At 40.9% G+C, this 26,022-nt stretch overlaps 2 protein-coding genes across 2 annotated transcripts; both read right to left on the reverse strand.

The window, feature by feature from the left end:
* Positions 1-2,576: 2,576 nt before the first annotated feature.
* Positions 2,577-15,963, reverse strand: cep76 (centrosomal protein 76). The gene is made up of 13 exons (XM_085802939.1): positions 15,758-15,963; positions 15,190-15,345; positions 14,929-15,013; positions 13,602-13,826; positions 13,276-13,461; positions 11,656-11,753; positions 11,303-11,431; positions 10,188-10,379; positions 5,238-5,404; positions 4,213-4,372; positions 3,862-4,035; positions 3,073-3,290; positions 2,577-2,952 (listed from the first exon to the last, which is right to left on the reverse strand). Exons 1-13 carry the CDS (start codon positions 15,818-15,820, stop codon positions 2,814-2,816), a joined length of 1,992 nt encoding a protein of 663 aa, XP_085659065.1. The 5' UTR covers positions 15,821-15,963; the 3' UTR covers positions 2,577-2,813.
* Positions 15,964-17,177: 1,214 nt separating this feature from the next.
* Positions 17,178-24,853, reverse strand: ptpn2a (protein tyrosine phosphatase non-receptor type 2a). The gene is made up of 9 exons (XM_085802940.1): positions 24,524-24,853; positions 23,261-23,351; positions 23,055-23,155; positions 22,811-22,909; positions 21,929-22,066; positions 20,838-21,047; positions 19,984-20,148; positions 19,181-19,374; positions 17,178-18,921 (listed from the first exon to the last, which is right to left on the reverse strand). Exons 1-9 carry the CDS (start codon positions 24,578-24,580, stop codon positions 18,732-18,734), a joined length of 1,245 nt encoding a protein of 414 aa, XP_085659066.1. The 5' UTR covers positions 24,581-24,853; the 3' UTR covers positions 17,178-18,731.
* Between the last annotated feature and the right edge of the window lie 1,169 nt (positions 24,854-26,022).

Genomic DNA, 26,022 nt, shown 5'->3' on the forward strand with positions numbered 1-26,022 from the left:
CTCATTAGCAGCTCATGCCAGCATGGAGGAGGAGGATGACGAGCACACGTGTGAAAAACAAGAGCATGCACGATAATTCACATGTAATTTCTATCACTATCCAGTTTGTTACCGTCACTAACGACCTAAAGTAAGAGGCTGCGGCTCCGTTTGTGCTGTGAAACTGGTCTTTTAGTCGCTTTACGAAGCCGATTCATTATTTTGTTTACTAGAAATGACACATACACGCTAGATACCAGAGGTGACACTCACACAAAGCACCAACAGATACTTTTACAGGATCTCTCACCTGAATGCAAACACTGCCTGTCAGCAGCAGTGTTGAGAGACTCAAGGTGTGAGTGATGGGTTTGTTACACTCAATTTATTTTTTTTTGTGCTAGAAACCAGCATCCACTTTTCCTCCTATTCCTGCTTTAAATAGTCGCTGCTGTCCCACAGGGCCTATTAGTCAATTACACCTGAGCGCTGCTGTTTAATATGGGCTGAAAAACCTACCTGAGTTCTCAGCATCAAACACTTCCTTTGCTGTACTTTCTATTTTTTCTGTGGTACTATACAGTAATGAACGGAGAGAAGGTGTGTGTGCCTGCATGTGTGTGTGTGAGACATTCAGAGAAAAAGGAGGAATTATTCATTAGCTCTCTATTTCACTCTCTCAGCCTCCCTCCTGATCCCCGTGTTCAACAACTCTGGGGCAAATGCAGAATTGCAAATTAGCTCCCGGAAAAAAAAAAAAAGAAAGAAAAAAAAAAATCGAATTAATTGGTCGTCCTCTCAGGCTTCTAGTCAAAGTTTGGGGCTGATGTGTCAACGATTTCCCCCAGAACGACTCCAAACAGCTCAGTGCAATATGGAGCAGAGTGGGAGGAAGAAAAAAAACAAAAAAACAGGAGCAGAGCGAAGCAGCACTCCACAAAAACAAAACCCTATACCCTCTGCGTGTCAATTAATAGAGCACTTCAAACTTTCTGAGTCGACTTCACCCAAACTGCACAATAACTCCGTCGTCACTTCAGCCTCTCTGCAATTTCACAACCAGTCAGCCTCAAATTAGAAGTCAACACTCGGCTGTGGGATTTCTCAGCGGCCTGGCAAACATGAGAAATAGCTTTAGGATTTCACAACATTAGTGGAATTAGATTTTAACCGTTTGTAGCCTCCATGGTGCTGGTTGTGTTAATGACTGCTGCTCCATATTTATACATGTCTGTTGATGGAATTATCACCTACTGGTTTTATATTTGACCAGACAGTGACTGGCTGGAAACTGACCAGTGGAGTGACCACAGTCCAGTTGGACGTTGTGTATTTAAAGATGCTCCTCAGAGCTGAGAGCAGACGGCTCCGATGTTTATTATGGACAAGGGCTGGATGGAGGAGAGAGGGGGAGCTGCTGCTGCTGCTGCTGCTGCTGCTGCTGCTGCTACATCCACTGTGCAAATATTAGTCCTAAATCGCCATCTAGTGTTGCATTAGTGCATTACAACTGAATAATAATGTACTTTTGATCACTGTGGCTCAGTTTGTAAATATAGTTTTCTGTGCAAAGCAAAAATAATGCACTGAGCCAAACTGATTTACTGAATAATTCTGACCTTTAAACACAAAACACTCTCACTATATCAGTGCAACAGGTTTGAAGTTGAAGACAATCAGAGTCATAGCCTTCAATATAACAAATTATTTCACAGACTACTCTGCTTATATGAGACAAATGCAATTAATTTCCTGTTGATTACGATCAAAATGTTACAATATTGCAACAGTATAAACTTTGTTTTAATTACAGTATCGCGGTAACTTCCTTGACAACAGTAATGTTCAGAGTACAGACAGCTGATTTTAAGTGATTGTATATTTATGCCGTCTTAATTCAATTGCAACTGTCCCACTGTCCCAATTCAATAAATAAAGAAATGAAAAATTAAGTAGTAAACACACAATACTACTGTACTTATTTTATAGAACTGTTTCTTATTGTGTTTTATTGCCCATTTATTAGTTCTTCAAATGTTACGCCCTGTTATATTTTATATTTTTATATTTGTCTCATCTTAATGAACTGTCTGTCCTATGTGGTGAGCCAAAGACCATTTTTATTGTATTGTATCGCATTGCATTGTATAGTTTGGTATATTTAATGATCAAATTACATAAACTAGTTCAGTGTAGTTTTTTCTTTCTGATTGACATGTGTATAATCCTGTGTGACAGCCTCATTTATGTAATTATAACCATTAAATCAGTGGCATTGTGAAAACAGAAACCTTTGTTAAGAGAACAAATACACTGTGATGCTAATAGACTCTCTGCTTCTGCTCTCTAATTCAATACAGACAGTTTTTTTTTCTGTTTGGGGTATGTGAGATTTTGAGGTCAGAGTGTTGTGAGTTTGTTGAAACTGTGGTGAAAATGAAGCCAAGATAAGCCCAGTTTTTAAACATTTAAAGCTAAATCTTTCGTGCAATAAAAAAAAAAAAATCTTTTAATATTCATGATTACAAGAAAGAGTAAGAGTACTCCATTTATTTTCAAAAAATGGATAGATAAATAAATACAAATCTGATCGCAAAAGTCTGTACAAATGAGTCAACAGGACTACAGAATAAACGTCTAAGCACCAGAGTAGAAAAAGCCACAAACATCTGTTAAAATCACTAAAAACTGCTTAATTTAAAAATCATGTATCGTCAAATGTATATAAAAATGTATAATGGCATATAAAAATAAAATATATAATGTTTAATGTTTATAAAATAAACATACCTGTCAGTAGCAGCATAATCTGGTAGCTACCGTCTCCTCATATCTCAGAGCACTGAGCGATATTTACATGCAAACATGAGCCACACTGCACACGCATTCTCTGGGTACACAAACACACGGACACGGACCGCCAGCCTCACATGGTCTCCACGACAACAAACTATTTCCTGGCAGAACGGAGACCTGCAGAGAGAGTGACAAGAGACACAAGACACAAGAAATGTGAAGAGCTGAAAAGACAAAAGGGGCAAATGGCAAATAAAGTTTGTACAAACACAGATGATATCCAGCAGTGTGTCTCACTTGAGGCAGGTGGCGAAGGCTCTGCGGGCGTTGCGGTGGACAAAGTGAATGGGGAAGCCTTTGAAGGTGTGTCCGTCCGGCACCGCCCTCCTCACCGCGTCCTGGAACTCCTCGTTGCCACAGGAGACGCCGGTGCAGCGCTCCAGCTCGTAGGCCGATAAGGCCGAGGACAGCAGGTAGGACAGGTGGTCGTCCCAGACTGTCGCCAGCTCCAGATCCTGGAGGACAGAGCACCACAAAGGTTAGTTGCACCATCAAATGCTATTTTAAAAAAATTTACCATTTAATATAGTATTATATTCAGTTAAAGGGGACATATCATGGAAATATCACTTTTTAAAGCCTCTTTAACATATATTTGGGTGTTTGTTTTGCCTTCCGGCCCCAAAATGTGAGAATTGACACAAAAATCTGTAATGTGCAGGCTCCCTAGGTTGAAATCCACATGGTTTTACGAGCTGTTCCCTCAGTTATCTTACAGTGATGTAACTAGGTCTCTAATTTGCATAACCCCACCCCTACCTGGTATCGGTAGAAGGGGCAGCGCGGGGCAAGCACTGAAACCAGCTGTTCTGAACAGGGCTGTTTTGAGAGGATGAAAAGAGCTGTGATGTTTGATCCTTGGGGTATTTTGACCAAAGCACGTCACAGACATGTCTTTAAGACACTTGGGAACTATTTTAATTTGTGGAAAGGGGCCATCATATGTCTCCTTTAAAGGTAAATTACTCAAACATAAATGTAAATAACTGTTGATCCTAGTTGTCATCAGCCAGACAGAGTTTTTACCTTCCTGTGCTCAGACACCAGGTAGCGCATTTCCAGCTCCAGCTGGTTGCTGGACGCAGCCGGATCCAGAGAAGGGGCACAGAGCGGAGGAAGAGGGGGCAAAGAGGTGGTGGAGCCCGGGGCACAAACTGACTTCAGAGCCTCCTCGCTCATCGCCTTCCACCGGGACTGATTCTGAAGGAAAAACAGACCCGAGAATATCTATAAACACAAAACCTCCCAATTAAACAAACAGCACAGTGATATTTCAGCGGCACTTTATCAACACTACAATGGACAATGAACCATGTTAGAAATAGATATAATGATAGATACGGTGATGATGGTGGGGGTGAATGTAATTGCTCCTACCTGGAAGTCAAAGACACACAGCTCCACAGCGTCGGACGGCTGGCAGTTGGCCAGGAAGGTCTGCTGGTTGAAGACGCAGCCCACGGTGCGGTAGGGGGATGTGGGTTTGGGCTGGGGGGCCAGGGGCGGGGCATCCGGGTCTATCGGCCTGTGGAGGTATCTGACCACACGAGTGGGACAAGAGGCGCAGACTTAGAAACTAAAAGGTTTTCTGTGATCAAAGTGATGCACAATCTCAGATGCATCTCACTAATGCATCAGTGTTAGCTGACAAGTAAAGGTCCTACTATCTGTTACTCAGACCTCTTTTGGCTACAACACAGTAATTAATGGAGAAAATCCCAGAAGTGGATAAACACCAGAATATAATCAATTCTTCCTTGGCCCAAAGCCTGGATTCCAAATTTCATGGAAATCCATTCATGGGATTGTGAGAGAGCTGCTGCTGTTGCTGCTGCTGCTGCTGACAAACACACAAAGACTGTCTAATGAGGCCCAAACAAAAAACCCAGTGTAGTCAAATGATTTCATCTGGCTGCAGAAGTTACAGGAAAATAAGTGGTAAATTTTTGAATATGATGAAGCACAGTTCTTTTCTTGTTTAAAACGTTAAAGCAGAAGTAAGCGGAATATTTGTGTTAATATAAGTCTTAAATAGTTATATCTTCCGACAGCAATCACTTACATAGAGTGTTTGGTCTGAAACACGGGTCTGTCAGTCACTCTGCTCTGCTGTAAGCCGAGGAGAAAACTTTCCTTGTATCCTACAACCTTTATCCAATGAGGAGAGAGAACGGCATAAAGGGGCGGTCCTCTCTGTGTGTGCAGCCAAGGGATGCGCGTGAATGTGGTGACGTAGGGAAGAGGGCGGGGACTGCTAACTCCATCGGCTGACAGGAAGTTAGCCAAAACGACCGGATCGCTTACTTCTGCTTTAAAGGTACCAGTCATATCATATCTAAAGACCATCCTGCACATTATCCATCAGGCAGTAACCAGTGTGTGTACTGAGATGAACATCAGACCTGTGTGCCGTCAGACTCTCCCAGAAGGTGATGCTGCCGTCGGTGCCGCGGGTCAGGACCCAGGTGTGTGGCACTCCCTTGGCTTTGGTGCCCACACACACGTATGCATCCAGGCCGAAGCCCAGCAGGAGGCTGCACAGCAGGGTGGCGTGGTCCTCACAGTCTCCCTGCACAGGACACACACACACAAAGTGCTTGTGAAGTTTGAAACATGGTCACAATAGAGAGCCTAAGCGGAAGCAGGAAGTAACGTCGCCATGGGACCTCAACTCTGAAAAACTCTCCATGCAAGTGAACGGGAGTCAAAGTTTTATTTTGTGATCCGATTGAATTGCGCCATGAGAAAAAAATATGACCTCTATCTGTTCAAAACATCACGTTTCATGCCGAGAAATCAGCCGTTTATCATAAAACGGCAACAGAAGAATGTATTTTGTGTGAAGACCGCTCCATGGACTACAGATCTGTGTCCCACAAAAAATACGTCACCAACTGACACGGGAAAGGGCGGCATTTGGTGTGTGACGTCACCTACGCGACTTGTAGTCTTTCTGCTCACAGATTCTTCTGAATTTTATTTTACAATAGTTTTACAACAAACTGCTGATTTCTCGGGATGAAACGTGATGTTTTAAACAGGTAGAGGACATATTTTTTTCTCATGGCACAATTCAAACGGATCACGAAATAAAACTTGGACTCCCGTTCATTTGTATGGAGTTTTTCAGAGTTGAGGTCCCATGGTGACCGTTACTTCCTGCTTCCGCTTAGGCTCTCTATACAGTAATTCAAATTCAAATTAAAAACAACTTTATTAATCCCACAAGGGGCAATTCATTTTGAGCAGCAGGTTGTCGTGGTTTGTATGGCCTACATGGCCCACAATAAATAGACAATAAATAGATAGTCAGTACAACACACATCAGACAACAACACAGAGCTTGAAATGGGTATAGGGTATATATACATATATATATATAAATAAAAAAAATAGAGAAACGCTATGAGGAATTTAAAGGGACAATGAGGAGTTTCTATTTGGTTATAAAAAAGTCGCACATTAATGTGGATGAATCTACGCTACCCACACTTGTTAATGGGCCCATTTTTGATAAATATATCGTTTTGTCTCTATCGTTATTTTGTTATTATTAGTGGTGGCGGAAATGCTGGGCGAGCCGACCAGCGTTTCTTTACTTTCGTTTTTGTGGCGAGTCATGAGAATAACGCCACCGAATCGCCGTTTATGGTCGGAACTACGACGGTATGTGATCGTCTTCGAACCTCTGACTTTAATTCTTGATGAATGAAAACATGAGTCCGTCTTGCGCCGGTCAAAGAATTTCACGGTGCGCGTGGAGGCTCATAAATGTAGTGTGAAAACGCTTTGCTTTTCCAAAACTCCTCGTTGTCCCTTTAAAAGTCTGAGTGCAGAGGGGACGAATGATTTAGAGAAGCGGTTCGTTTTACACATAGGAAGGGCATAACGGCGCCCTGAAGGCAACAGAGCGAATTCACCCACAAGGACATGGCTCGGGGAGGCTAAAATGCTCTCTGCTTTTCTGAGAATGTATGTTTGACAGGATTGTTCTCATGTGTTTACAGTTCTCTTATCATTATACTTACACCATTTTTATTTAATTTTAGCTTAGTTGTTTATAGAAAACAAGAGGATTAGTTAGTGGTTAGGTTCAGGTCATGTATCTCTGCTGCTGCAAAGTTGCAACAGATTCTTTTAATCCTGGTGAAATCTCTTAAAGCAATTAGCCTCCTGAGCCGTTTCCATTCACTGACAGGCAGCTGAACGCTCCTAAAGCTATTTTAGTTTTTACACATTTGGTTACATTTACTGCTGCAAAGAGGTCAGAGAGCTGTCCTCCATGTTCATTTCTCAGATGATCAATACAGAGCAAAACATGTTAAAATCTAGCTTTAACCTCAAAACATTACCTCATCGTCTCATATCTTCAATATGACGTCTCTATTCTTGAAATATCTTAATGATATTATGACATTACGCTCAAATTCTGATACTTTAATCTTGAAATATTAGCACTACTTAGACATTATCTCTCAAAAATGTTAACATTTTTTCCCAGAAATATTATGATTCTTAAAATAACACTAGATTATAAGTGGGTTTCTGGGGAAAAAAAACAATTTATACTGTGAAATGACTCAGCTGTTAAAACAAAATCTCCCTGGAGGTGTGGGGAGCTTTCCTGGAAAACATTTGTGTATATAATAAATAACAAATTGATCGATATTTTTAGTCATTTTTGTACTCTATACAAATATACACTGTGGTTTGTCTTTCTCAGAAAGCCCAAGAAAATTTGCTGGACATAAAATGAGCTCTGCAGATGTCAAACTGTCCCTGACAAACTTTTATTTTCCAGTGAAGAGGCCTGGATAGAGAGGGGACTGTTGCTGTTGCTCCTACTACTACCACCACTACCACTACTACTGCTGCTGCTGCTGTTGTGCGATGGCTCGAGCTACGGGCGAGTCAGAATGATAGATGTTCCCCAGAAGTGCTAATATGGACGGCGGCATCAGAACAGGCTGGGGACTGATGAGGCTAAATTAATTTTCCCTGGAATGAAACTCATAAATCACAGCTGACAAGGGCCACTTTGTGAGAGTGGTGTCTTGTCTGTCTTGCCAGCCGCTCGCAGAGGAGAGAGCAGGAAACATTTATCCTGTGGTGGTCTGGGAAATTCCGCGCTATCTGGTCGTGAGATGAAAATGCATCAGTCAGTCAACTCGGAACGAATCCTTCTTTCTCAGAAATGACACAATCAGCTGTGCTCAGAAGCGAGAGAGAGAGAGAGTGTAAACGGCTGCTGGGGCCAAGTTTATGTATCTCTCTCTCTCTCTCTCTGTTTGACTCGTGGAACGAAACTTTGTGTGTGGTGCAACAGAGACTTGTGACATTGATTCAAAACATACATGACAGTCAGAAGGGCCAGGCCGAGGTTATGTGGCTCTCAGGGGGAAGTTAGAGGGAAATGGGATTACAGCTTTTCTCCATTAATTTGATGCATGTCTACGGATGCTGTTTTACACTCTGACTTGTGTACTGTAACAGAAGAGAGCGAGGTTTGCAAATCATTCAACACAAGTGCAGATACATGAGATATCATCTGCACCGATTGTCAAATAAAGGGAAACAGCTTCTATTAACTGAAGAAAATAGGAAAAAAAACAGCTCTGACACAGATATAACTTGTATCTATTGAATAGAAAAAGACAGATGGTCATTGTAACTTCAGGTGAAGTAAGATATAATTGCAAACCTTTGCAGAGATGGCTGTCTGGGAGTCGAGTATCACATTTGTTTGAATGTAAAAACTTGACCAGAGGAACAGGGATTGTGTTGTTTAAACCAAGAATCCATGTTGTGAGTGTGAATCTGTTATTAAATCTGAAATGTCCTTCCTGTCTCAGCCTCAGAAAGATCTGCTGATCATACAATGAGTTCCTGAAGGTGTGGTGAGCTTTCCTAGAAAACTTTCACAATCAAACTAAGGATTATTTCCTCTTTTTTTTTGGTCTTTCAATTCATTTTGGTCATAAACAGTTTATAGAAGCTTATCTATTTCTAAACCTTTCCTTTTCTTGTTTATTTTTTCCTCTCTTTTTCTAAGTGACCCAGGAATTTGAGGTTATGGGGAGGTTGGTGTTGGTGAGTGAAGCTGCATGTTGTGCTCCCTTAAAGGAATAGTTCACCAAAAAATGAAATTCATGTATTTGATGAATACTCCAGAGTAGTTTTTTATTCCTCAAAGTGGAGACCCGGTTCGTAGTCCAATGAAAACTTTACTGTATATGAGATTAATAGGGCCCGACACAAAAACGCCCATAAAACTACACAAAAACAATTCCTCCTAATATTCCTCCACACAAATGACGTCATTTCGGGTAAACTCAGGACTATATCCCTTCAGGACACTTGGACTGCCACGAACGAGCGGTGTGGAGGAATATTAAATTGTTTTTGTGCAGTTTTATGGACGTTTTTGTGTCAGGCCCTATTAATCTCATATAGGTTTTCGTTGGACTACGAACCGGCCTCCCAGGTCTGCAGATGAATAAAAAACTACTCCAGAGTATTCATCAGCATGAGGATGAGTCAATAATGACTGAATTTCATTTTTTGGTGAACTATTCCTTTAACATGAACTCTACTCTTTCTGAAACTTTTCATTCTTTCTTAAGTAACTTCTTCTGTCATGACTGATTCAGTTTGATCTCCATAACCTGCACACATGCTACATTTAAACTTGAAGCTAAGGTTATTATAGTGTCACAGTTTTTCTCACATCGCAGTGGCTCAGTCCAGGAGAAGATCAGAAGGAATAAAAACTAACTTAATCAACTATTCAATAAAAATAAACCTCACAGTGCATGAAAACAAAAAAGGAAATGGTAATAAAAAATACTGAGGATCATCTGCAACTTTACGATCCTGTTACCTCCCTCCATCTATCATGGTAATATTATTATCCTTGGAAAGATTTATTCATTAACACTACAGCACTGGTATGCTATGTCCAAACCGTTTACACAGAGCCAAGCAAAGGTTGTACTAGGAATAACACAAAGGCAATTTAAGAGATGCCAAATGGAGAGTTTGGATGATCGCCCTGCACTTACTCGAAGACATTATGTCACAAACAAGGCAGTAAATCACCAAAGGCAAAAACACACGGCCGACAACATCGCACAGACAGGACCGGTCAGAAAATACAATCAGGTCTCAGTTACATTTCAGCTCCGCTACAGATAAAGATAAAGATAGAGATTTCCTCCACATCCTTTGATGCGTTGGACTCATAATTAAACAGACTTGTAAAATACATGTTCCTGTTCCACGTATATAGTAGCACAACGACTGGAACGCGTAGCACTTGACAGGATCACTGGCAGTAAATACACTCTCCTCACCTTGCCTCTGCACAGGAAAGCCATTAGCGTGCACCACTGCTCCTGCTTGCCTCCGCCTCCTCCCACCACCGGGGCCTTCTCCTGGGCCAGCAGGCTGACGAAGCGGGCCGCCTGGCGAGGACTCTCCAGCAGCCGGCCCGCCCGCAGGACACGCACATAGGAACACACCGGTCTGCTGATGCCGTTCTCATCCTGCACAATGCACGCACACACACACATACAGAGGTTACATGACAGCATGCAGCCAGATATGAGCATTATTACACTAAACCATCAGAAAACCTGATATAAGGTATTAAACATATTAGGAGCACGATTTAAACTAATCAACTATAAGAAGATCAATTTACCATTAGAGATTTGATCGGTTGACTCGACTAATGTTGTTGTATGAGTTGTGAGATTTTCTTACTGGTCTGTTCTGTTTGTGTACATGATGTGTGGGTTACAGTGATCTGAGCACATCAGGATGAATGGGATGTGCATGAGTGTGTGTATTCAAATATGTGTACAGAATAGATGCATGTTATGTATTAATATAAAAGTGTTTAGTTGCATTGGGGACCCCAGGAAGAGTATCTGATGTCAGTGGATCCAAAAAATAAACAATAAAACAAACCAGTGCATCTGTGGCCAAATGCAAATAATCTCCACAGATTCATTGTTTATAAAACTTAGATCAGGAATGCACCCAACTGTTATGAGAAAACATGGAAACCATTTTTGGTCTTACTTGACGAGACCTAAATGACCAATATATGAATCAGGCTGCTACTGTATATGGTATTGCTAATTGATTTATTTTCCTGTATTGTTTCTGTTTTTTTTGTGTGTGTGTGTGTGTGTGTGAATTTTTTTTTTTTTATTTATTTTTTTTTTTTATTCATACCCCCGATGAGACAGAAGGCACTAGGCTACTTTAGTTATTGTATATATCCTCATATAGCCTCTGTCTTTCCTTTTCTTACTTCAGTTACTTCATTTAACAATGTCAGGTGCTGCTATGTAGGTTTTTTTTCTATTTTTTGTAAAAAAAAAAGGTTTAAAAAGTTTAAAACGTTAAAATAAAATATTCAAAATAAATAAATAAAACTTAAATCAGATTTTAAATGAACCTGTGCAAATATCTTGACCATCTTGGATTGGTGCGACGGCCGGATCTCGAGGAATTCCCTCCACCACTGTTTGGCATAGACCAAGAAGAGCCTCTCCTTCTCTGCCGTCCTCTGCCTCTCCAGTGATTGCTGCATGCACGGGAAACACAGTGACATCATCGCACTAAATATAGAGCCTCTGATGTTTCTTCTCGCCTTCGGATCGTATCTCAGGAATATCGATCGGCGGCGGCGTTCAGCTGCACTGAGCAGCACATCGCTCATTCACAGCGGTTTCATTTCATTCATGAGTAAATGAGGCAGATGAATAAACGGCGCAGCCACAGACAGACACACAAAGGGAGTGAACTGACCTGTGTGCTGATGATGTCACCGCTCAGAGTCTCTGTGAGAGGAGGGTAGAGCTCCAGACTGATGGTCAACACACCTGCTGGGACTTTACATTCACTCCCTGGTGACACACAAACACACACACATACAATTAGACAGATGGAAATACAGCTTTGTCGCTCAGACGTACACAGATAACCGTTTAATTACTTTTCTCTGATCTTTCCTTATTGTTTATCTCTTACTCTCTTACTCAGACTGGTTGATCAAACAGCTTGAATCTTTGTGAAGAAAAACACGTGTTGTCTGTGAAAGGCTTCCAGAGAAACAGGGAGGATCAAGTGACCACATTAAAACCAGTAACTGACACAAAAAGCTGAGACTTGAACGGCTGGTGTTGTTTTTGTTTTATATTACACTGGAAAAACATCACACAATGACCAACTATGCTACCAGTGAACTGCATTACGAACTGCAGCAACCAATCATTTCCCATACACTGATTAATTTGTGGCGGCCCACTCACTATTAACAACCATATTTATATATTTATTCTTTATGGCTGCACTGCAGTGAAAGTAAACTGGAGTTAAAACAACTACTAGTGAACTTGACTGTAAATGCAATAAAGTAAAAGGACAATAAGAAATTGTCAAACCACCGGTTCAACAAGGAACAAATTGAAAACACATGTTTTTATTCATGTTGTTTCTGTTTGGTAGGTAGTAAATCTGACAGTAAATTCTTTGGAAAAGCTCACATGAGAGCTGCTACATGTGAGTCCAACTGATGATTATCTTAGCTCACCATAAATCTTCAAATGACGCAGGTTGTTGTAAACTGAACAAGTGGTTGAGAGAAACAAGTCCAACCAGTTCTAGTCCAGTCATTAAAAAAAAAGAACCAGTAATAACATGATCCTGATCAATAAGTTTATGGATATGATTAAGAAAAAATCCTAATACACATCTCCACAGCTGGTTAGTGTCTGACTTTAGGAGAATAAACACACATGACAGTTAAAATCCTCAGTGAGATCAGTCATATCCTTTGTCCTTGTAGCTGATTAAAACTAGAAGGAGAAAATAATAGTTAAGATTAATCGATAACCTACACGATAAGGCTGGGACGATATGCTTTTCTCCCGATTCGATTCTTCTACGATTTTTTGGATGCCGATTCGATTTAAATTGCGATTCTACGATATTGCCGTTTTTCTCGATTTTTAGACAGGCTTCTGAAACCTTTCTGACAAAATGAGATATAGACTGAGATAAACTGCTACATTTTAACATTTATCTGTACACAAATACTGTAGGAGCCTATAGATTAACATACTCAATTATAAAGTGAACTTAAACCCTTTTTCAAAACCTGGACTCTCTGTATGTTAAAAAAAGGCGAACAAATGCACATTGCACAATATTAAAAAAAAAAAAAAAATTAATTTAAAAATCGTCAAAAAAAATATTGCGATACTTAAGTGAATCGATTTTTTCTCCCACCCTTACTACACGATCAATTAATCATTAGAAAAACAGAAAATCATTCCTCTTAGCTCTTAGCTGTAGATGATGATTAAAAACACAAAAGTAAAATGTCCAGGCTCAGTCAGCGTTCACTGCAGCACAATCTCTCCTCACCGACTCCCATCAGCTCCACGGCGAAGCAGGTCTTTCCACTGGGCGAGCTGAGGACCGTCCTCCAGTCCAGGAAGTAGGACGAGACCAGCATTGTCTCACTGGACGTGTCTGTCTTGATCAGAACCAAGTGCACCGGGTCACACATGGACAGCATGGTGGTTGCGTCTGCCATTTTACTGCCGTCTCCTGCAGGGATGAAAGCAATGACAAACAACAGGTCGGGTAAGAGCAGACGTCTGCAATATTTTAAAACGGTACATCTAAAAAAAAAAGGAAAGAGAGAGAGAGATAAAAGTCAAAAACTGAGACTGACTGATACCAGATACCTATTCCATCTCTGTGTATCTCTAAGAGGAAGCCCTCCTCCAGGTTGGGCTCGCAGGCGCAGGGCACCGGCTTTGAGCGAAATCTCTGGTTGCGGAAGTGCAGGTAGAGCGTGAAAGTCGAGCACACCTGCCCGGGTAAAGGCTCCGGCTCCTGCAGGTGCTCCAGGAAGGCCTTACCTCCGAGCACTTGGAGGTACAGGCACCGTCTTGACGGGTCAATGTTGGCTGAGAGAAATGACAGAAAGTTTTGAAACTTCAAAACAAATCAAATCTATTTTATCGCTAACACAAAACTACAGAGAGGTGTGGTCAACTGTGGGACAGTGATCAAGCTAAAATACAATGCCGAGAGGCAGGAACAGTTTAACAGTTATCCATCATTAGCTGATACGTTGTTATTAGCTGCCTCTCTTTGAGCTTAAAGGGATAGTTCAACATTTTGGAAAATTGGCCCATTGCCATAATCCCTATAATCATAGCAGTAGGTTCGTTACCTTTAATTGTCGGTGCAAGATATTTTTAGAACGGCGGAGCAGAGCAGTGAGCTGCTCAGAGCTACGCTACGGAGGCTGATGGGATTTCTTGGTTTCCCTCATCAAACTCATCAAATACACAATCCAACAACTCCAAAACGCTCTGGTGGACAAGATGTGACCTGCACATTCACCGCGCTACGAGATAATAACAGAACGTCACGAGACAGAGTTGTTTTAGATGTAAATGCAGAGACTGCTTGACGAAAAACTGCCCCTGACAGGAATGTGCATCAGCGGTTTTGCATGAATTTACCTAGAAAACAACTCTGTCTCATAACGTTCTGTTATTATCTCATAGTGTGGTGAATGTGCAGGTCACAACTTGTCCACGAGATCGAGCGTGTTGGAGTTGTTGGATTGTGTATTGGATGAGTTTGATGAGGGAAACCAAGAAATCCCATTAGCCTCTGTAGCATGGCAATGGGCCAAATTGCCAAAATGTTGAACTATCCTTTTAAAGAGCAAATCACATAAAGACAGTCTGTGTCAGTAAAATCAGCAATATATTTATATAACTATACTACAGCTCATACATACAGTATGTAATAATCTGCACAATCTAGGGTAAATCTTCCACTGAGAAACTATCACAGCAATCAAAAGATAAATAATCAAATCTATAGATAAATGCAGTATATTATGTAATGCCTCTTGGAACTGGCACTTCAAATGTTTCATCTGTGCCTCATTGTCAAAGTGTTCCTGCTTCTTTAAAGGTCTTTACTGTATGAAAACAGGCCCTGATCTTACTGTATATTGGTGTGTTTGCGTTGTGTAATGACATGTCTTACATTTCTTCAGATGAATAATGTCTTTGTCAACAAAGTGAGTGGCAGGCTTCGGATGAGGTCCTGTTTCTGCACCTGCAGCCGCTTCCTGTTACGTGACAGAAGCAGAGAAGGGTCAACACTACAGGTGACTGAATTCAGACACTGGATAAACTCTTATCTGGATCTAGAATTTCAATAATAATATATTCAAATATTTGTTTTTTGATGTGCAGTTGGGAAACTTGGCAGCAGCCCCAGTCAAATGCAAAATGCTTGGTCAACCTGGGCGAAGTGCAGGTCCCTCATCACATCATCCACGATGCCCCGGCTCTGCAAAGCTCGTAGAAAGTCAGCCTCAGACAGAGACTGATGAGCCGGGCCTTGGTCCCCCCTCACGCTCTCAGCCAGCACCTCCCGGATCTTCCCATGGATATCCATCTGACAACCAGAGGAAACTGAATTAACACATGTTCATTCATGCAGCCCAAACAAAAACACAGTGACATATTTTTGACTTTCACCATGGAGGCCTTATAACCATCCCCTGCTGTATAATTATATCTGATTATCATCTTTTTAATTAAGATTGGCTACAGCACAGTAAAATCCTGACATTTTGCACCACATCAGAAGTTAAATGTACAACATCAGCGCTCATCACCAACTCCCATCAGCCCCACAGCAGATATTACTTTGCTATGCATTAAATTAGCACCGGCCGCTTCTCTATACGTCAAATATGCGTAACTTTTCATTTATTACAGGGTTGTTAGGAACCGTAGAGACGGATATGGTCTAATAAGTAACGTTATGTACAGAAACACAAGCTAACGTTGTGCAGTTAACTCACCTTGACCAGATGGTTGTGAATGATCTGTTTGAGCTCTGAAGCTTTCTCTGGAGGCAGAGACATGGCCGCCGGTGAACTCCTATCAGCTTTAAAAACCTAAAAAACCTAAACTAATGTGAGTAAATCTGTCTGTTTTTAGCTTTATTTGATGTTTGTACTCGTCTGTCGTCTGGAAACAACAAACCTCTCATCCTGACAGTTTAAACTGTGGCGGAAAAGCAAGCGTGAAGGCGTCTGCATAGATGCCTGTCGATAAATAAAGATAAATACAGACTTTTATAAGACTAATACTCAATAAAATAATCTATATCGAGCGTGATATCACTTCTGAGTTACTGAAATTCAAATTTACATTTTTATTTAATTTTTTATGAAAGAATCAGTTGCTCATTTTTACACAGGCATCGCCGTGGCTGCCCCTTTCATCGTCTGTAACGACGGTAGGTTTGCGACAACAACAAAAGGACCCTTTTGTAGTTCTTCACGTTCACTACAAAATAGGAGGGAATATTTCTCGTACGGTTTTACATTATTATTTATATTTACAAAGTTATTAGAATTCATACTTTGTTCTCGCACTATAATGTTTTCATTTAGGTCATTTTCTGTGTATCGTCCACCTATTTTTATTCACACATTTTCCTTGTCCCAATTATTGTTAGGTTTTGTGTGTATCATAGACGGTGTGTATTCAAGTATGTTCATTTTTTATGTTTCATATTAAGCTAGTTCATTTAGTTGGTCCTATGAGATTTTTGAAATAAAGATAGCGAGAGACTGAACCATCTATCTATTTATTATCTAACTGCTCAAGCTTAGGTCATATGCTGATGGCAGCAGGTGAAGTGAAGTGGGTCCCTCCTGAGGGACCTGAGGTTTTCCCATAGGGTTTTCCCAGGGCGGGTGAAGCATCTCTCCAGGTGCACATGCCCAGAGGAGCATCACTGCCTGAGGTGTCTCAGTTGGCTGTTGTCAATGTGAAGGAGAAACAGCTCCACTGACTCTGAGCCAAATCATCCAGTGTCATACTATCATAACCCACTCTTAAAATAAGTTAAATCATAGCATTAATATGATTTTTATTGCTGAAGCAAGAATGTGTCGGTGTGAAAGCTTTGGTAGCCTGGGGCTGTTATCCCTGGTGTAAAGTGTATAGCTAGTAGGCAGTTTTACACAACAGGTTTTAACACTGTGTCATCCCAGGGATAGGAAAAACTTAAATTACCAAAGCAGTCAATATGAACAAGGTCTCTTCTTGAAATACTGAATCAATGGACTGGAATCGATTACTGTGGCTGCTGTAAATCTGGTTTACTGACAGAATTAAAAAGAACACAAGCAGACTCGGAGGTTTAAGTAAAAAAAAAGAAAAAGAAAGATGAATGTTTTATTTTAATCATTATTTCACGTTTTGTTTGCATTTTTCAAAACACCATCTATCATATTCTCACTGCAGCTCTGCAATGTATAAAACTCCCCTGAAATCTTATGTGGAAACTAGAATGAATGGAATGTCATGGTCAAACGTCGCCTATCATTTCTGGGTTAAGTGAGTAGAAAGCCATAATCCAACGGTGCTAACCAGCCAATCACTAACATGTTATTTCATCTCAGGAGTCAGTACATGCTTATGTCACATTTGGTGTGCAATCAACTCTGGTACAATTCCTCGTATCATACCTGCGGTTACAAACGAATCAATCAGCATAATGTTACTCTTATTAAGTGGGACGCAACAGCTCCCAAAAACATTTTCTTTTTTCTTCCCCATACTGATCGTGCTAAGAAACCTTGGAGCACGCTTTTTTTTCTTTTTGATTTAACTCACTTCAAGGCACATTAAAGCTATCTCAAACCAGCAAACAAACAGGTACACACATGTCTGCTACCTCCCCGGGGGCTTCTGCTCCAACTTCTACATTGCACTATTATAGCTAGAGATTGGTCCCAGTCCATTGAAAACCAATTGGTGATACTATGGGTTTAAATTTAAACAAAACAAAAAAAGGAGAGAAAAGTCACATGCAACAAAATGATGCTATGACTAGTTTAACTTTGTGATTCAGGTGTCAGTTTTGTCAAAGCTCCAACAGAACATACATTCCACATAACGGGAGTACTATTGAACAGCTTGCCTGGCTGGTATTTGAGTAAAAATGGACAGCTTTCCTTTGGTTTCCTAAAAGTGGGATAACCTGAACACACATGACATGAACCCATCCAGTGGGTGAATATAAACACATTAAACTGTGAGGGCGAAGGGGTGGGGGGGACCTGACAGCCACGATGATCCACAACCAAAACCTATGGAGAAAAAATGTGCTCATTTAACAGAAAAATTAAAGGTTAACATTCCAGCAGAGTTTGAAACATATCGGGATGCCCTGCTAAATGTGAATGGAAGAACAAGTGGTACTCTGGTAAACCTTAAATGCATGCATGAAATGCAAAATTTCATTACAGAAAAACAAACGAAGAAAATATCCCATAGCTGACCTCTAGGGTGTGGAATCTTCCTACGTGTCTATGGTAGGATGGACAGTCAACAAACATTATTTTGAAATGCAAAATGTAAAACATGTCCACAGATGATCAACACACATCTGACCATTACAAATAAAGAATGCAAAAATAAACCTGTCAGAATTTTTTTTTTCTTTGTACTGCACCTTTAGTAAGTTTCTTTCAAAGCCATTTGCTATGATACAGTACATTCATCAACAGTGACAAGAAGGATAGGGAAATTAAATCATCGTGCTGGCACCAAGATCCTGAGATGTTACTATTTTTGTTAAGATCTTACATGAAAAATATACACACACTCATTTTGATCTAGCGCTCCCGCATTTTGACCTTTAAGAAATAAATACCCTCAGTTATGCACATCTTATTGTCTAAATCTGCTTAGAGAAGTACCTAACTCCAGGTACTGGTGCAAAGTAAGAGTCAGTTGTAAGTGACCCAGTAAAGTGTTTCACTGGGAGTACATCCAGCAAACCAGCAGGCCGACAGCCAGAGCTGCTCCAGCGCCGACGTTGAGCAGGATGGGCCTCCAGTACAGCCACTTCTCTCGTTTCCTCTCTGTGTCGGTCAGTCTCTGTTTCATCTGCTGGATCTTTTGTGCAGTGCTGGCAATCCTCTCCTCCCGGTGTCGCTTTCTAACACTACAAATTGAAAAGAGTTTTAGGGGAAGCAGAAGCCAGAAAACAACAGTCTGAAAAACACATTAATTTCATGCACCGTGCCACCACTCTTGACTTCTCAGAAGTCTGAAAGGAACATTGAGGTGGGATTTTGCAGATCAGAACAGAACAGATGGGAATCAAGGTATTAAACTTCATATTTTTCTTTCGCAGCATGCTTTCTTCAAAATCAGCCTGGCAAAAAAAAACACTTCAAGCATTCCTGGGTGGTGCTACTTACCCAGAGTGCTCAGCCACACTGTGGTCAAGGCCATCTGGCTCTGTTTCCATCTGGTGGTCTCCTGCGAGAGGCTGCATATCCCCACAGGGTGCTGGCTGACCATTGGGCCTGCTGTCGTTGAGGTGAGGTCGGGGTGGCGGTGGCGGAGGGGGCAGATCTGGCTCCGCGGAGAGGGCAGTTCTGGCCAGCACTCTCTGTTTTGTTACAGGAAACAAGACGTACGAGAAAACAAATGAACATTTCCTTCCAGTTCCCAAACGACAAAATTTTCCATAAAAAGCAAACGAAAACATTTTTACTGCCCTGCAACACCAGTCAAACAGGTGTTTCTACAGGGTTAACAGTTGAAGGCTTAGGGCTGTAAGACTTCCCTAATGCCACACAGAATGCAACTGAATCTAACCCCTGTTTCACAATAAAACTGGCCAAAGTATAAAATTACAATAGATAACTGCCACGGACAATACGCTCCACAACATCAGTCACTATTACAGCACATTATTCAGTATTTCCAAACAGGATAATAATCAGTTATGCACACATACGGGAATTAACATCACCTGGAGAAAGATTAGCATCATACAATGGATGCATAACAAATGAAAAATGATTGATTCATTATATTTTTTGCTAAGACTGACAGTTATCCATCGTGTAATGATCTTAAGAGCAGCTGCAGGACTTGGACTGAAATTGATAACTACCTCATAGTTGTACATTTCTGCAATATAGTCACAAAAAACTGTCAAAATATGAGCTTTGGAAAGTACAGTTTAACTTCCAGAGACGTGTTTCTGAGCTACCTGAGTTTCTGAGTTGTCTGACAGGACGAGTCTGGCTCCCTCTATCACGGCCATGTAGGAGAAACGGAGCTGGTCTGGGGTCTGGATCAGGCCCATGCGGTAATCCCTCATGTCCAGTAGCACCTTCTGTATGTCCACTGATGATGGGTTCTTAGATTTGTCCATCTGAAGGACAGATTAAGGTGTTTAGAAGACAACCATGCAGTTAATCTTGTGTTTTCACTACATGCTGAGATAAGAGACAGCTCAACAGAGACTCACACCATTCAGATTAATTTATTTGAAAACTGAAATTAAGAAAAAAATATATTAACCAACTGCGGATAGTAAATCCTACCTGTCATCCAATTCTGAATCAAATGTTGCTTAACTCTCATACGGTCATGCCCTTTTCTTTTTTTCAACCCTGCCCTATGAGTGATTTCGAGTGCTTATTCCTGACATAAACATACAGGCTGAAGGAAACGGAAAAAAAACATTTATCAAGACTTGAAATCCTCCAGATCATTTTCAGTTTACTCACACATGCATGGGAATGTAGAAACCTAGTACATTGGAAGAAACTCATTTTCCAGGTGATCAGTGACAGGTAGCTTTTATGCTTCAATGCTTAAAACAATCAAACATCACTGTTTGACTGCACAAGCGTAACAACAACATGCCCCAACCTCTCCCCTCTTGCAGGTATCACCGAGTACGATCATGACTGCATCTCACTTTACCCTCTTGCCAAAACTTGAACATATTGAGTAATGTTTCAACTCCTTTGGCCCTTACCATACTAGGCAGCATTTCTCTGTAATGCTACCTGTGTGTGGTAACAACCCGCCCCCCTCCCTCGCAGTTCTTCTTACCAGCACCAGGCAGGTGTCCACCAAGGCAAAGGTCCCTGAGCGTCCAATCCCGGCGCTGCAGTGCACAACGGACGGCCCGTGCTCCGCGCTCAGCGAGCCAAACTCCCGAACCTTGAAGAGGAAGTTGAGGAAGGAGGCTGGAGACTCGGGGACACCAAAGTCAGGCCACGTGGTGTAGTGAAAGTGGTAGATCTCCCTCGACTCCCCGGTCTGCGACAGACAGACAGAAAGCATGTGACGTTGACAGTGATGGAGTTTTACATGACTGGGCCTGACTTGTCACTAGAACAAACACCACACACACCATGAAATCACAACATTTATCTTCTGCGTGCACAAAGACTGAGATGTTAGAAGACGGGTGTGACTGCAACTACGCTTAAAGGGATAGTTCAACATTTTGGCAAATTGGCCCATTACTATAATCCCTATACGTTTGTTACTTTTAATTGTCGGTGCAAGCTATTTTTAGAACAGCGGAGCAGAGCCGCGAGCTGCACAGAGCGAAGCTACGGAGGCTAATGGGATTTCTTGGTTTCCCTCATCAAACTCATCAAATACACAATCCAACAACTCCAAAACGCTCTGATGGACAAGTTGTGACCTGCACATTCACCACGCTATGAGATAATAACAGAACGTTACGAGACAGAGTTGTTTTAGAGGCAAATACAGAGACTCTTTGTTTCGTAACGTTCTGTTATTATCTCATAGCGTGGTGAATGTGCAGGTCACAACTTGTCCACCAGAGCGTTTTGGAGTTGTTGGATTGTGTATTTGATGAGGGAAACCAAGAAATCCCATGAGCCTCCGTAGCGTAGCTCTGAGCAGCTCGTGGCTCTGCTCCGCCGTTCTAAAAACAACTTGCACCGACAATTAAAGGCAACAAACCTACTGCTAAATCTATAGGGATTATGGCAAAGGGCCAAAAAGCAATTTGCCAAAATGTTGAACTATCCCTTTAACACTGAGCAGATTCGCTGATTTTGTAGCAAAAGTGGACACAAAGCAACTGCACCACACAGAAAACACCGGACCACTCCAGACTCTGAAAAGGTTACATTACCTAATAGTCTCTCATGCACGCTCACCTTTGTGTTTTGCAGTTCTAGCACTCGGATTGTGTAATAAGATTGGTCCTCCTCTGAGAGTAGCCTGACAACAAACCCTGTGTCTGTGAAAGACATCTGTAGCTCTTCTGTGGTCGGCCAGTACTGTGCACACTTTTCCTGTTAAGACAGAATCAATTAATTCAGTCTTGGATGGGAAGCCACATGCTCTGAGCCCTCAGAGGGGTGTGTTGACTGAGGCAATGCAATTGATCAATCTTTATCAATAGCAACACACCATTACCAGTGTATAGGAATGCTCTGAGCCCAAACAAACACATCTGATTATGATATTTATCCTCCGAGTCATGAGAGCCAATATTGCTGTGTTACTGTACTACAAAAGTCCTTAGCAACATGTTTCCTCAAGTCATAAATAGTGGTAAACAACGTCGACTAAGCATTACAAAAGGTTCGGTTTAACCCTAATGACCCTACAAAAAAGATGCTGACATCATCCTGTTGTGGAGAGTTTGTAATGTGGAATTTCTTTGGAAAATCATTCAGCACACTATGTTTAGATGGCACAGAAACAAGAAAACTACGTGTCAAATACGTGAATCATGTTTGACTTATCTATATTGAATAATTCACAAGTGTTGCAACAAAAAAAAACAATCAGATATAAAGGGGATGGTGCAACAGTTTGGGAAATACACTCATTTCCTTTCCTGCCTTGGCTTCTCAAACAACTTCAGTTTCCAGTCTTTATGCTAAGATAAGATATTCTTTTGGATAATGAAGAGGTTTACCATCAATGGACCAATGAATAATGCTAAATTAGAATAGAAAAATATGCTAAATGCTCTCTGTGCACATCTGTGGTTAATGTAAGTGTCAATACATGACGAGAATTGTACTTACAGATCCCTTTTCAATAACTCTGTTGAGCATAATAACAGCTTTGGAACACTGCTCCCAAACCATTAGCCAAAAATGACCACAGGTATTCCTCAAAGGCCCCTGTGAAAGCAGAAGACACAGGAATTAACACCGCACAGAACATCAATGGGAAATCCTTCATGCATATTCTCCTTTAAGTGACCTACAGATCATATCAGTGTACACTCATACAGTGTCATTTAGATAACTGTGAGTGCAATCATACCTGAGAAAGAATATAAGCTCTTTGGGCTTCTTCCATCATGACTAAACTTGCATTGATGTAGTCATTTTCAGAGTTTTCAAGTTTTACTCGACTGTGATCATCTGAAAGCAGATGGGGGGGGGGGAGGGGGATCACACAGATAATTGCAAATCACAAAGACGTCATTCAAAATTTTCATTAACGAGCTCATTTGTCATAAGACTCACATGGGCTGACATCTCTGTAGCGGTTCAAATTCCGATTCACTGGAAGTTTTGCCACTTTGTAAGGATATTCGCTGGCTTGGTTGCGGATCTCCTGTTTTTAGACAAGAAGAAGAACATGAGTCGTGCATCTCTTTACATTGATACAACAACATGAGTGGAAGACATGAAAACAGCACATGACCTACAATCTACCTGAGAGAAGTGGTGGCAAGCACCAATAATAATAAAAGGCCTTTGTGCAGAGTGTCATTTGCATTGTTTTCTTTGGAAGTGTCATCTGTACAGACATGTACTGCTCTACTGCTTTTCTCTCATTTGTCAAACTCTTGTAATGAGAGCAGTTGTTTTTACTACAAATACTTTTCATTGTGTGTACAAGGTGAGGCCAAATATGATATCCCGGCTTCTGCTACACAATAACTTTCTTTATTTCTTTATAGGTCAACCTTAACTGTTTTACTGATATGTACCCAAACAATTAAAGAAAAGAGAAAAAAAAATACATGTCAGAAAGGTTTTTACTTTTGAAAAGCATTTCCACCTCTTAGCATACACTCTGAATAGTTGGATTGTTTAACTTTACTTTCCCCCAATTAGATTATTTATCTGGCTAATTAAGATTTTTTTTTTTTTTTACAAACTTCTGCAGCATTAGTATTTTAATGTTTAAATCTCTCTCTCAAAAACTTCCAAGCCAAGCCTGGCCTGCGTATTTCAGGGTCATCATCATCATCATAACCCTAAAGTTAAACCGGAGCAGAAATATAAACTGCACGGTGTGCTGTGTGCTCTCTTTGGACCGCTGCTGCTGCTGCTTCTGCTGCTGCTGCTGCTGGTGGTAAAACACAACACATGCGCTTTTCTCTGGAAGTCCTGATGAATTCTCAGAAACTGCAGCTGACGTCTGCTAGCGTCAGCAAGCATTAGCTAACATGAGCTCAACTATGCTGCACGTTTTCTTAGCTACGGAAGTCAGCCACCACTTAGCGCCCCGATTTATTTCTAAGCTCTCTGCAGCCGCCTTCAATAAATAAGTGCTACACAACACCATCATCATTATTATTCTAGCCTTTACACAATATGTTGCTGTTAGTCTGTGAGGTTGAACGTGTCACCCATACGGCTAAAGCTAACCTTACAGTAGGTGCCTAACCGGGGCTAGCTGGCTATCAACTCAAGCTAAGCTAAAGCTAAGTAAGTTAGCAACCGATCGTCATAGAAACACGAGAGGCCCCAGCCAGCAGCCAGTGTCCGGACTCTTACATTGTAAAGGTTTTGCCATCCCCCGGACGAGTCTATATCTTCAAATTCTTGCTCCATTGTGTTGTTAAAATTCCCCCGGATGTGTCACAGAAGTATTGTTGTAGCACCGTCCGACCAAGTTAGTTTATTAGTTAGTTAGTCCTCTGCTGCTCTGTCAGCCATGTAAACAGCAGCAGCAGTCTGTGTGTAATCCTGGGGATCCCTGCGGGAAGTCTGCTGCTGCTGCTGCTGCTGCTGCTTGCTCCTGCACAATACACTGTCTGCATGCACTCTGACTGACTGACTCGGGTTGCCAGTTATGCGTTTCTGTCTCAACGCAGCGCGGTGAATAATCACAGCCACTCTTTTTTTTCTCTTTGCTCTGTGGGTGATTAATTATATATCGGCATGCATGAATAATGCAGTAACTCTGAATTTGAAACATGATTGCCAGTTAGCAATAAAAGTTATCTCTTCCTCACTAAATTCATGTAGTTTTTGTATATAGCTTTACAATGTACCCTATTTATTATGTAGTTTTTTAGGTGCCGTTTTTTCTTTTTCCCCTCTTCTTTCCTTTTTTTAATGAAAATAGATAGATAGATAGATAGATAGATAGATAGATAGATAGATAGATAGATAGATAGATAGATAGATAGATAGATAGATAGATAGATAGATAGATAGATAGATAGACCAGTAAAAGTTCAAATAAAATCTGAAAGTGCATCTCTGTTGGAGTCAAACAAAGGAAGTTTTAGGATCTCAAGGCCTACGTATACAAACATATTCTAATACAAGAAAATGCTATAGAAATAACCACCAGAACTTATGACACAAGTAATTAATGGCTCACAAACTCTTTTTATTAATGCGAAAATGTCAGATTGAAACTTTGTTTGTTATGTTTTTGTTTGTTTTGTTTACTTCAATGTAAGACTGTTGCTCAGTGATTGACAGAGACCTAGGCTACTGTATGTATTGAGTGAGGGGCAGGCGATATAAGATGTATCCTCACCCTGCTACTTTCCAACCAGGGAATAAGAAAGTATTGTGTTTAGGTAGCCTATGTTTATCAGGAAAAGTTGTAAAATTATCTTGGTTGTAACAATAAATAAATAAAAAATCTATTTATATTAAACGATATGAAGCAGAATTTTAAAAAAAAATTACAGAATAAATATTTTAGAAACATGACTCATCCAGTCTTGTTCAATCTGAGTGTCAGTGTAGCTGTAGTAGCCTAAAAAAAAGTATTCTGTGAAACCTGGCAACCCTGGTAACAGGGCAGTTGACAAAGAATGTAATGTAACGATGTTTGTGCGTGCCTATTAACTTTACTGGTTAATGCTTTTTTCAGTATGGTATAATGATAAATATGAGAAGTTTCAACATAAACGTTAATTTAAAGTTCCTCTGTAAATGTATTTGATTTACAAGTGGTATAAATGCGCCCCCTTGTGGTTTAAATCTGTGCAAGTAGGCCTAAGTACAGGAAGGCAACAGGTAGGCAGCAAGGC

This window comes from Trachurus japonicus, chromosome 16, assembly GCF_045865225.1.
Source record: "Trachurus japonicus isolate A0001 chromosome 16, Traja_1.0".
Taxonomy (NCBI): Eukaryota; Metazoa; Chordata; class Actinopteri; order Carangiformes; family Carangidae; genus Trachurus; species Trachurus japonicus.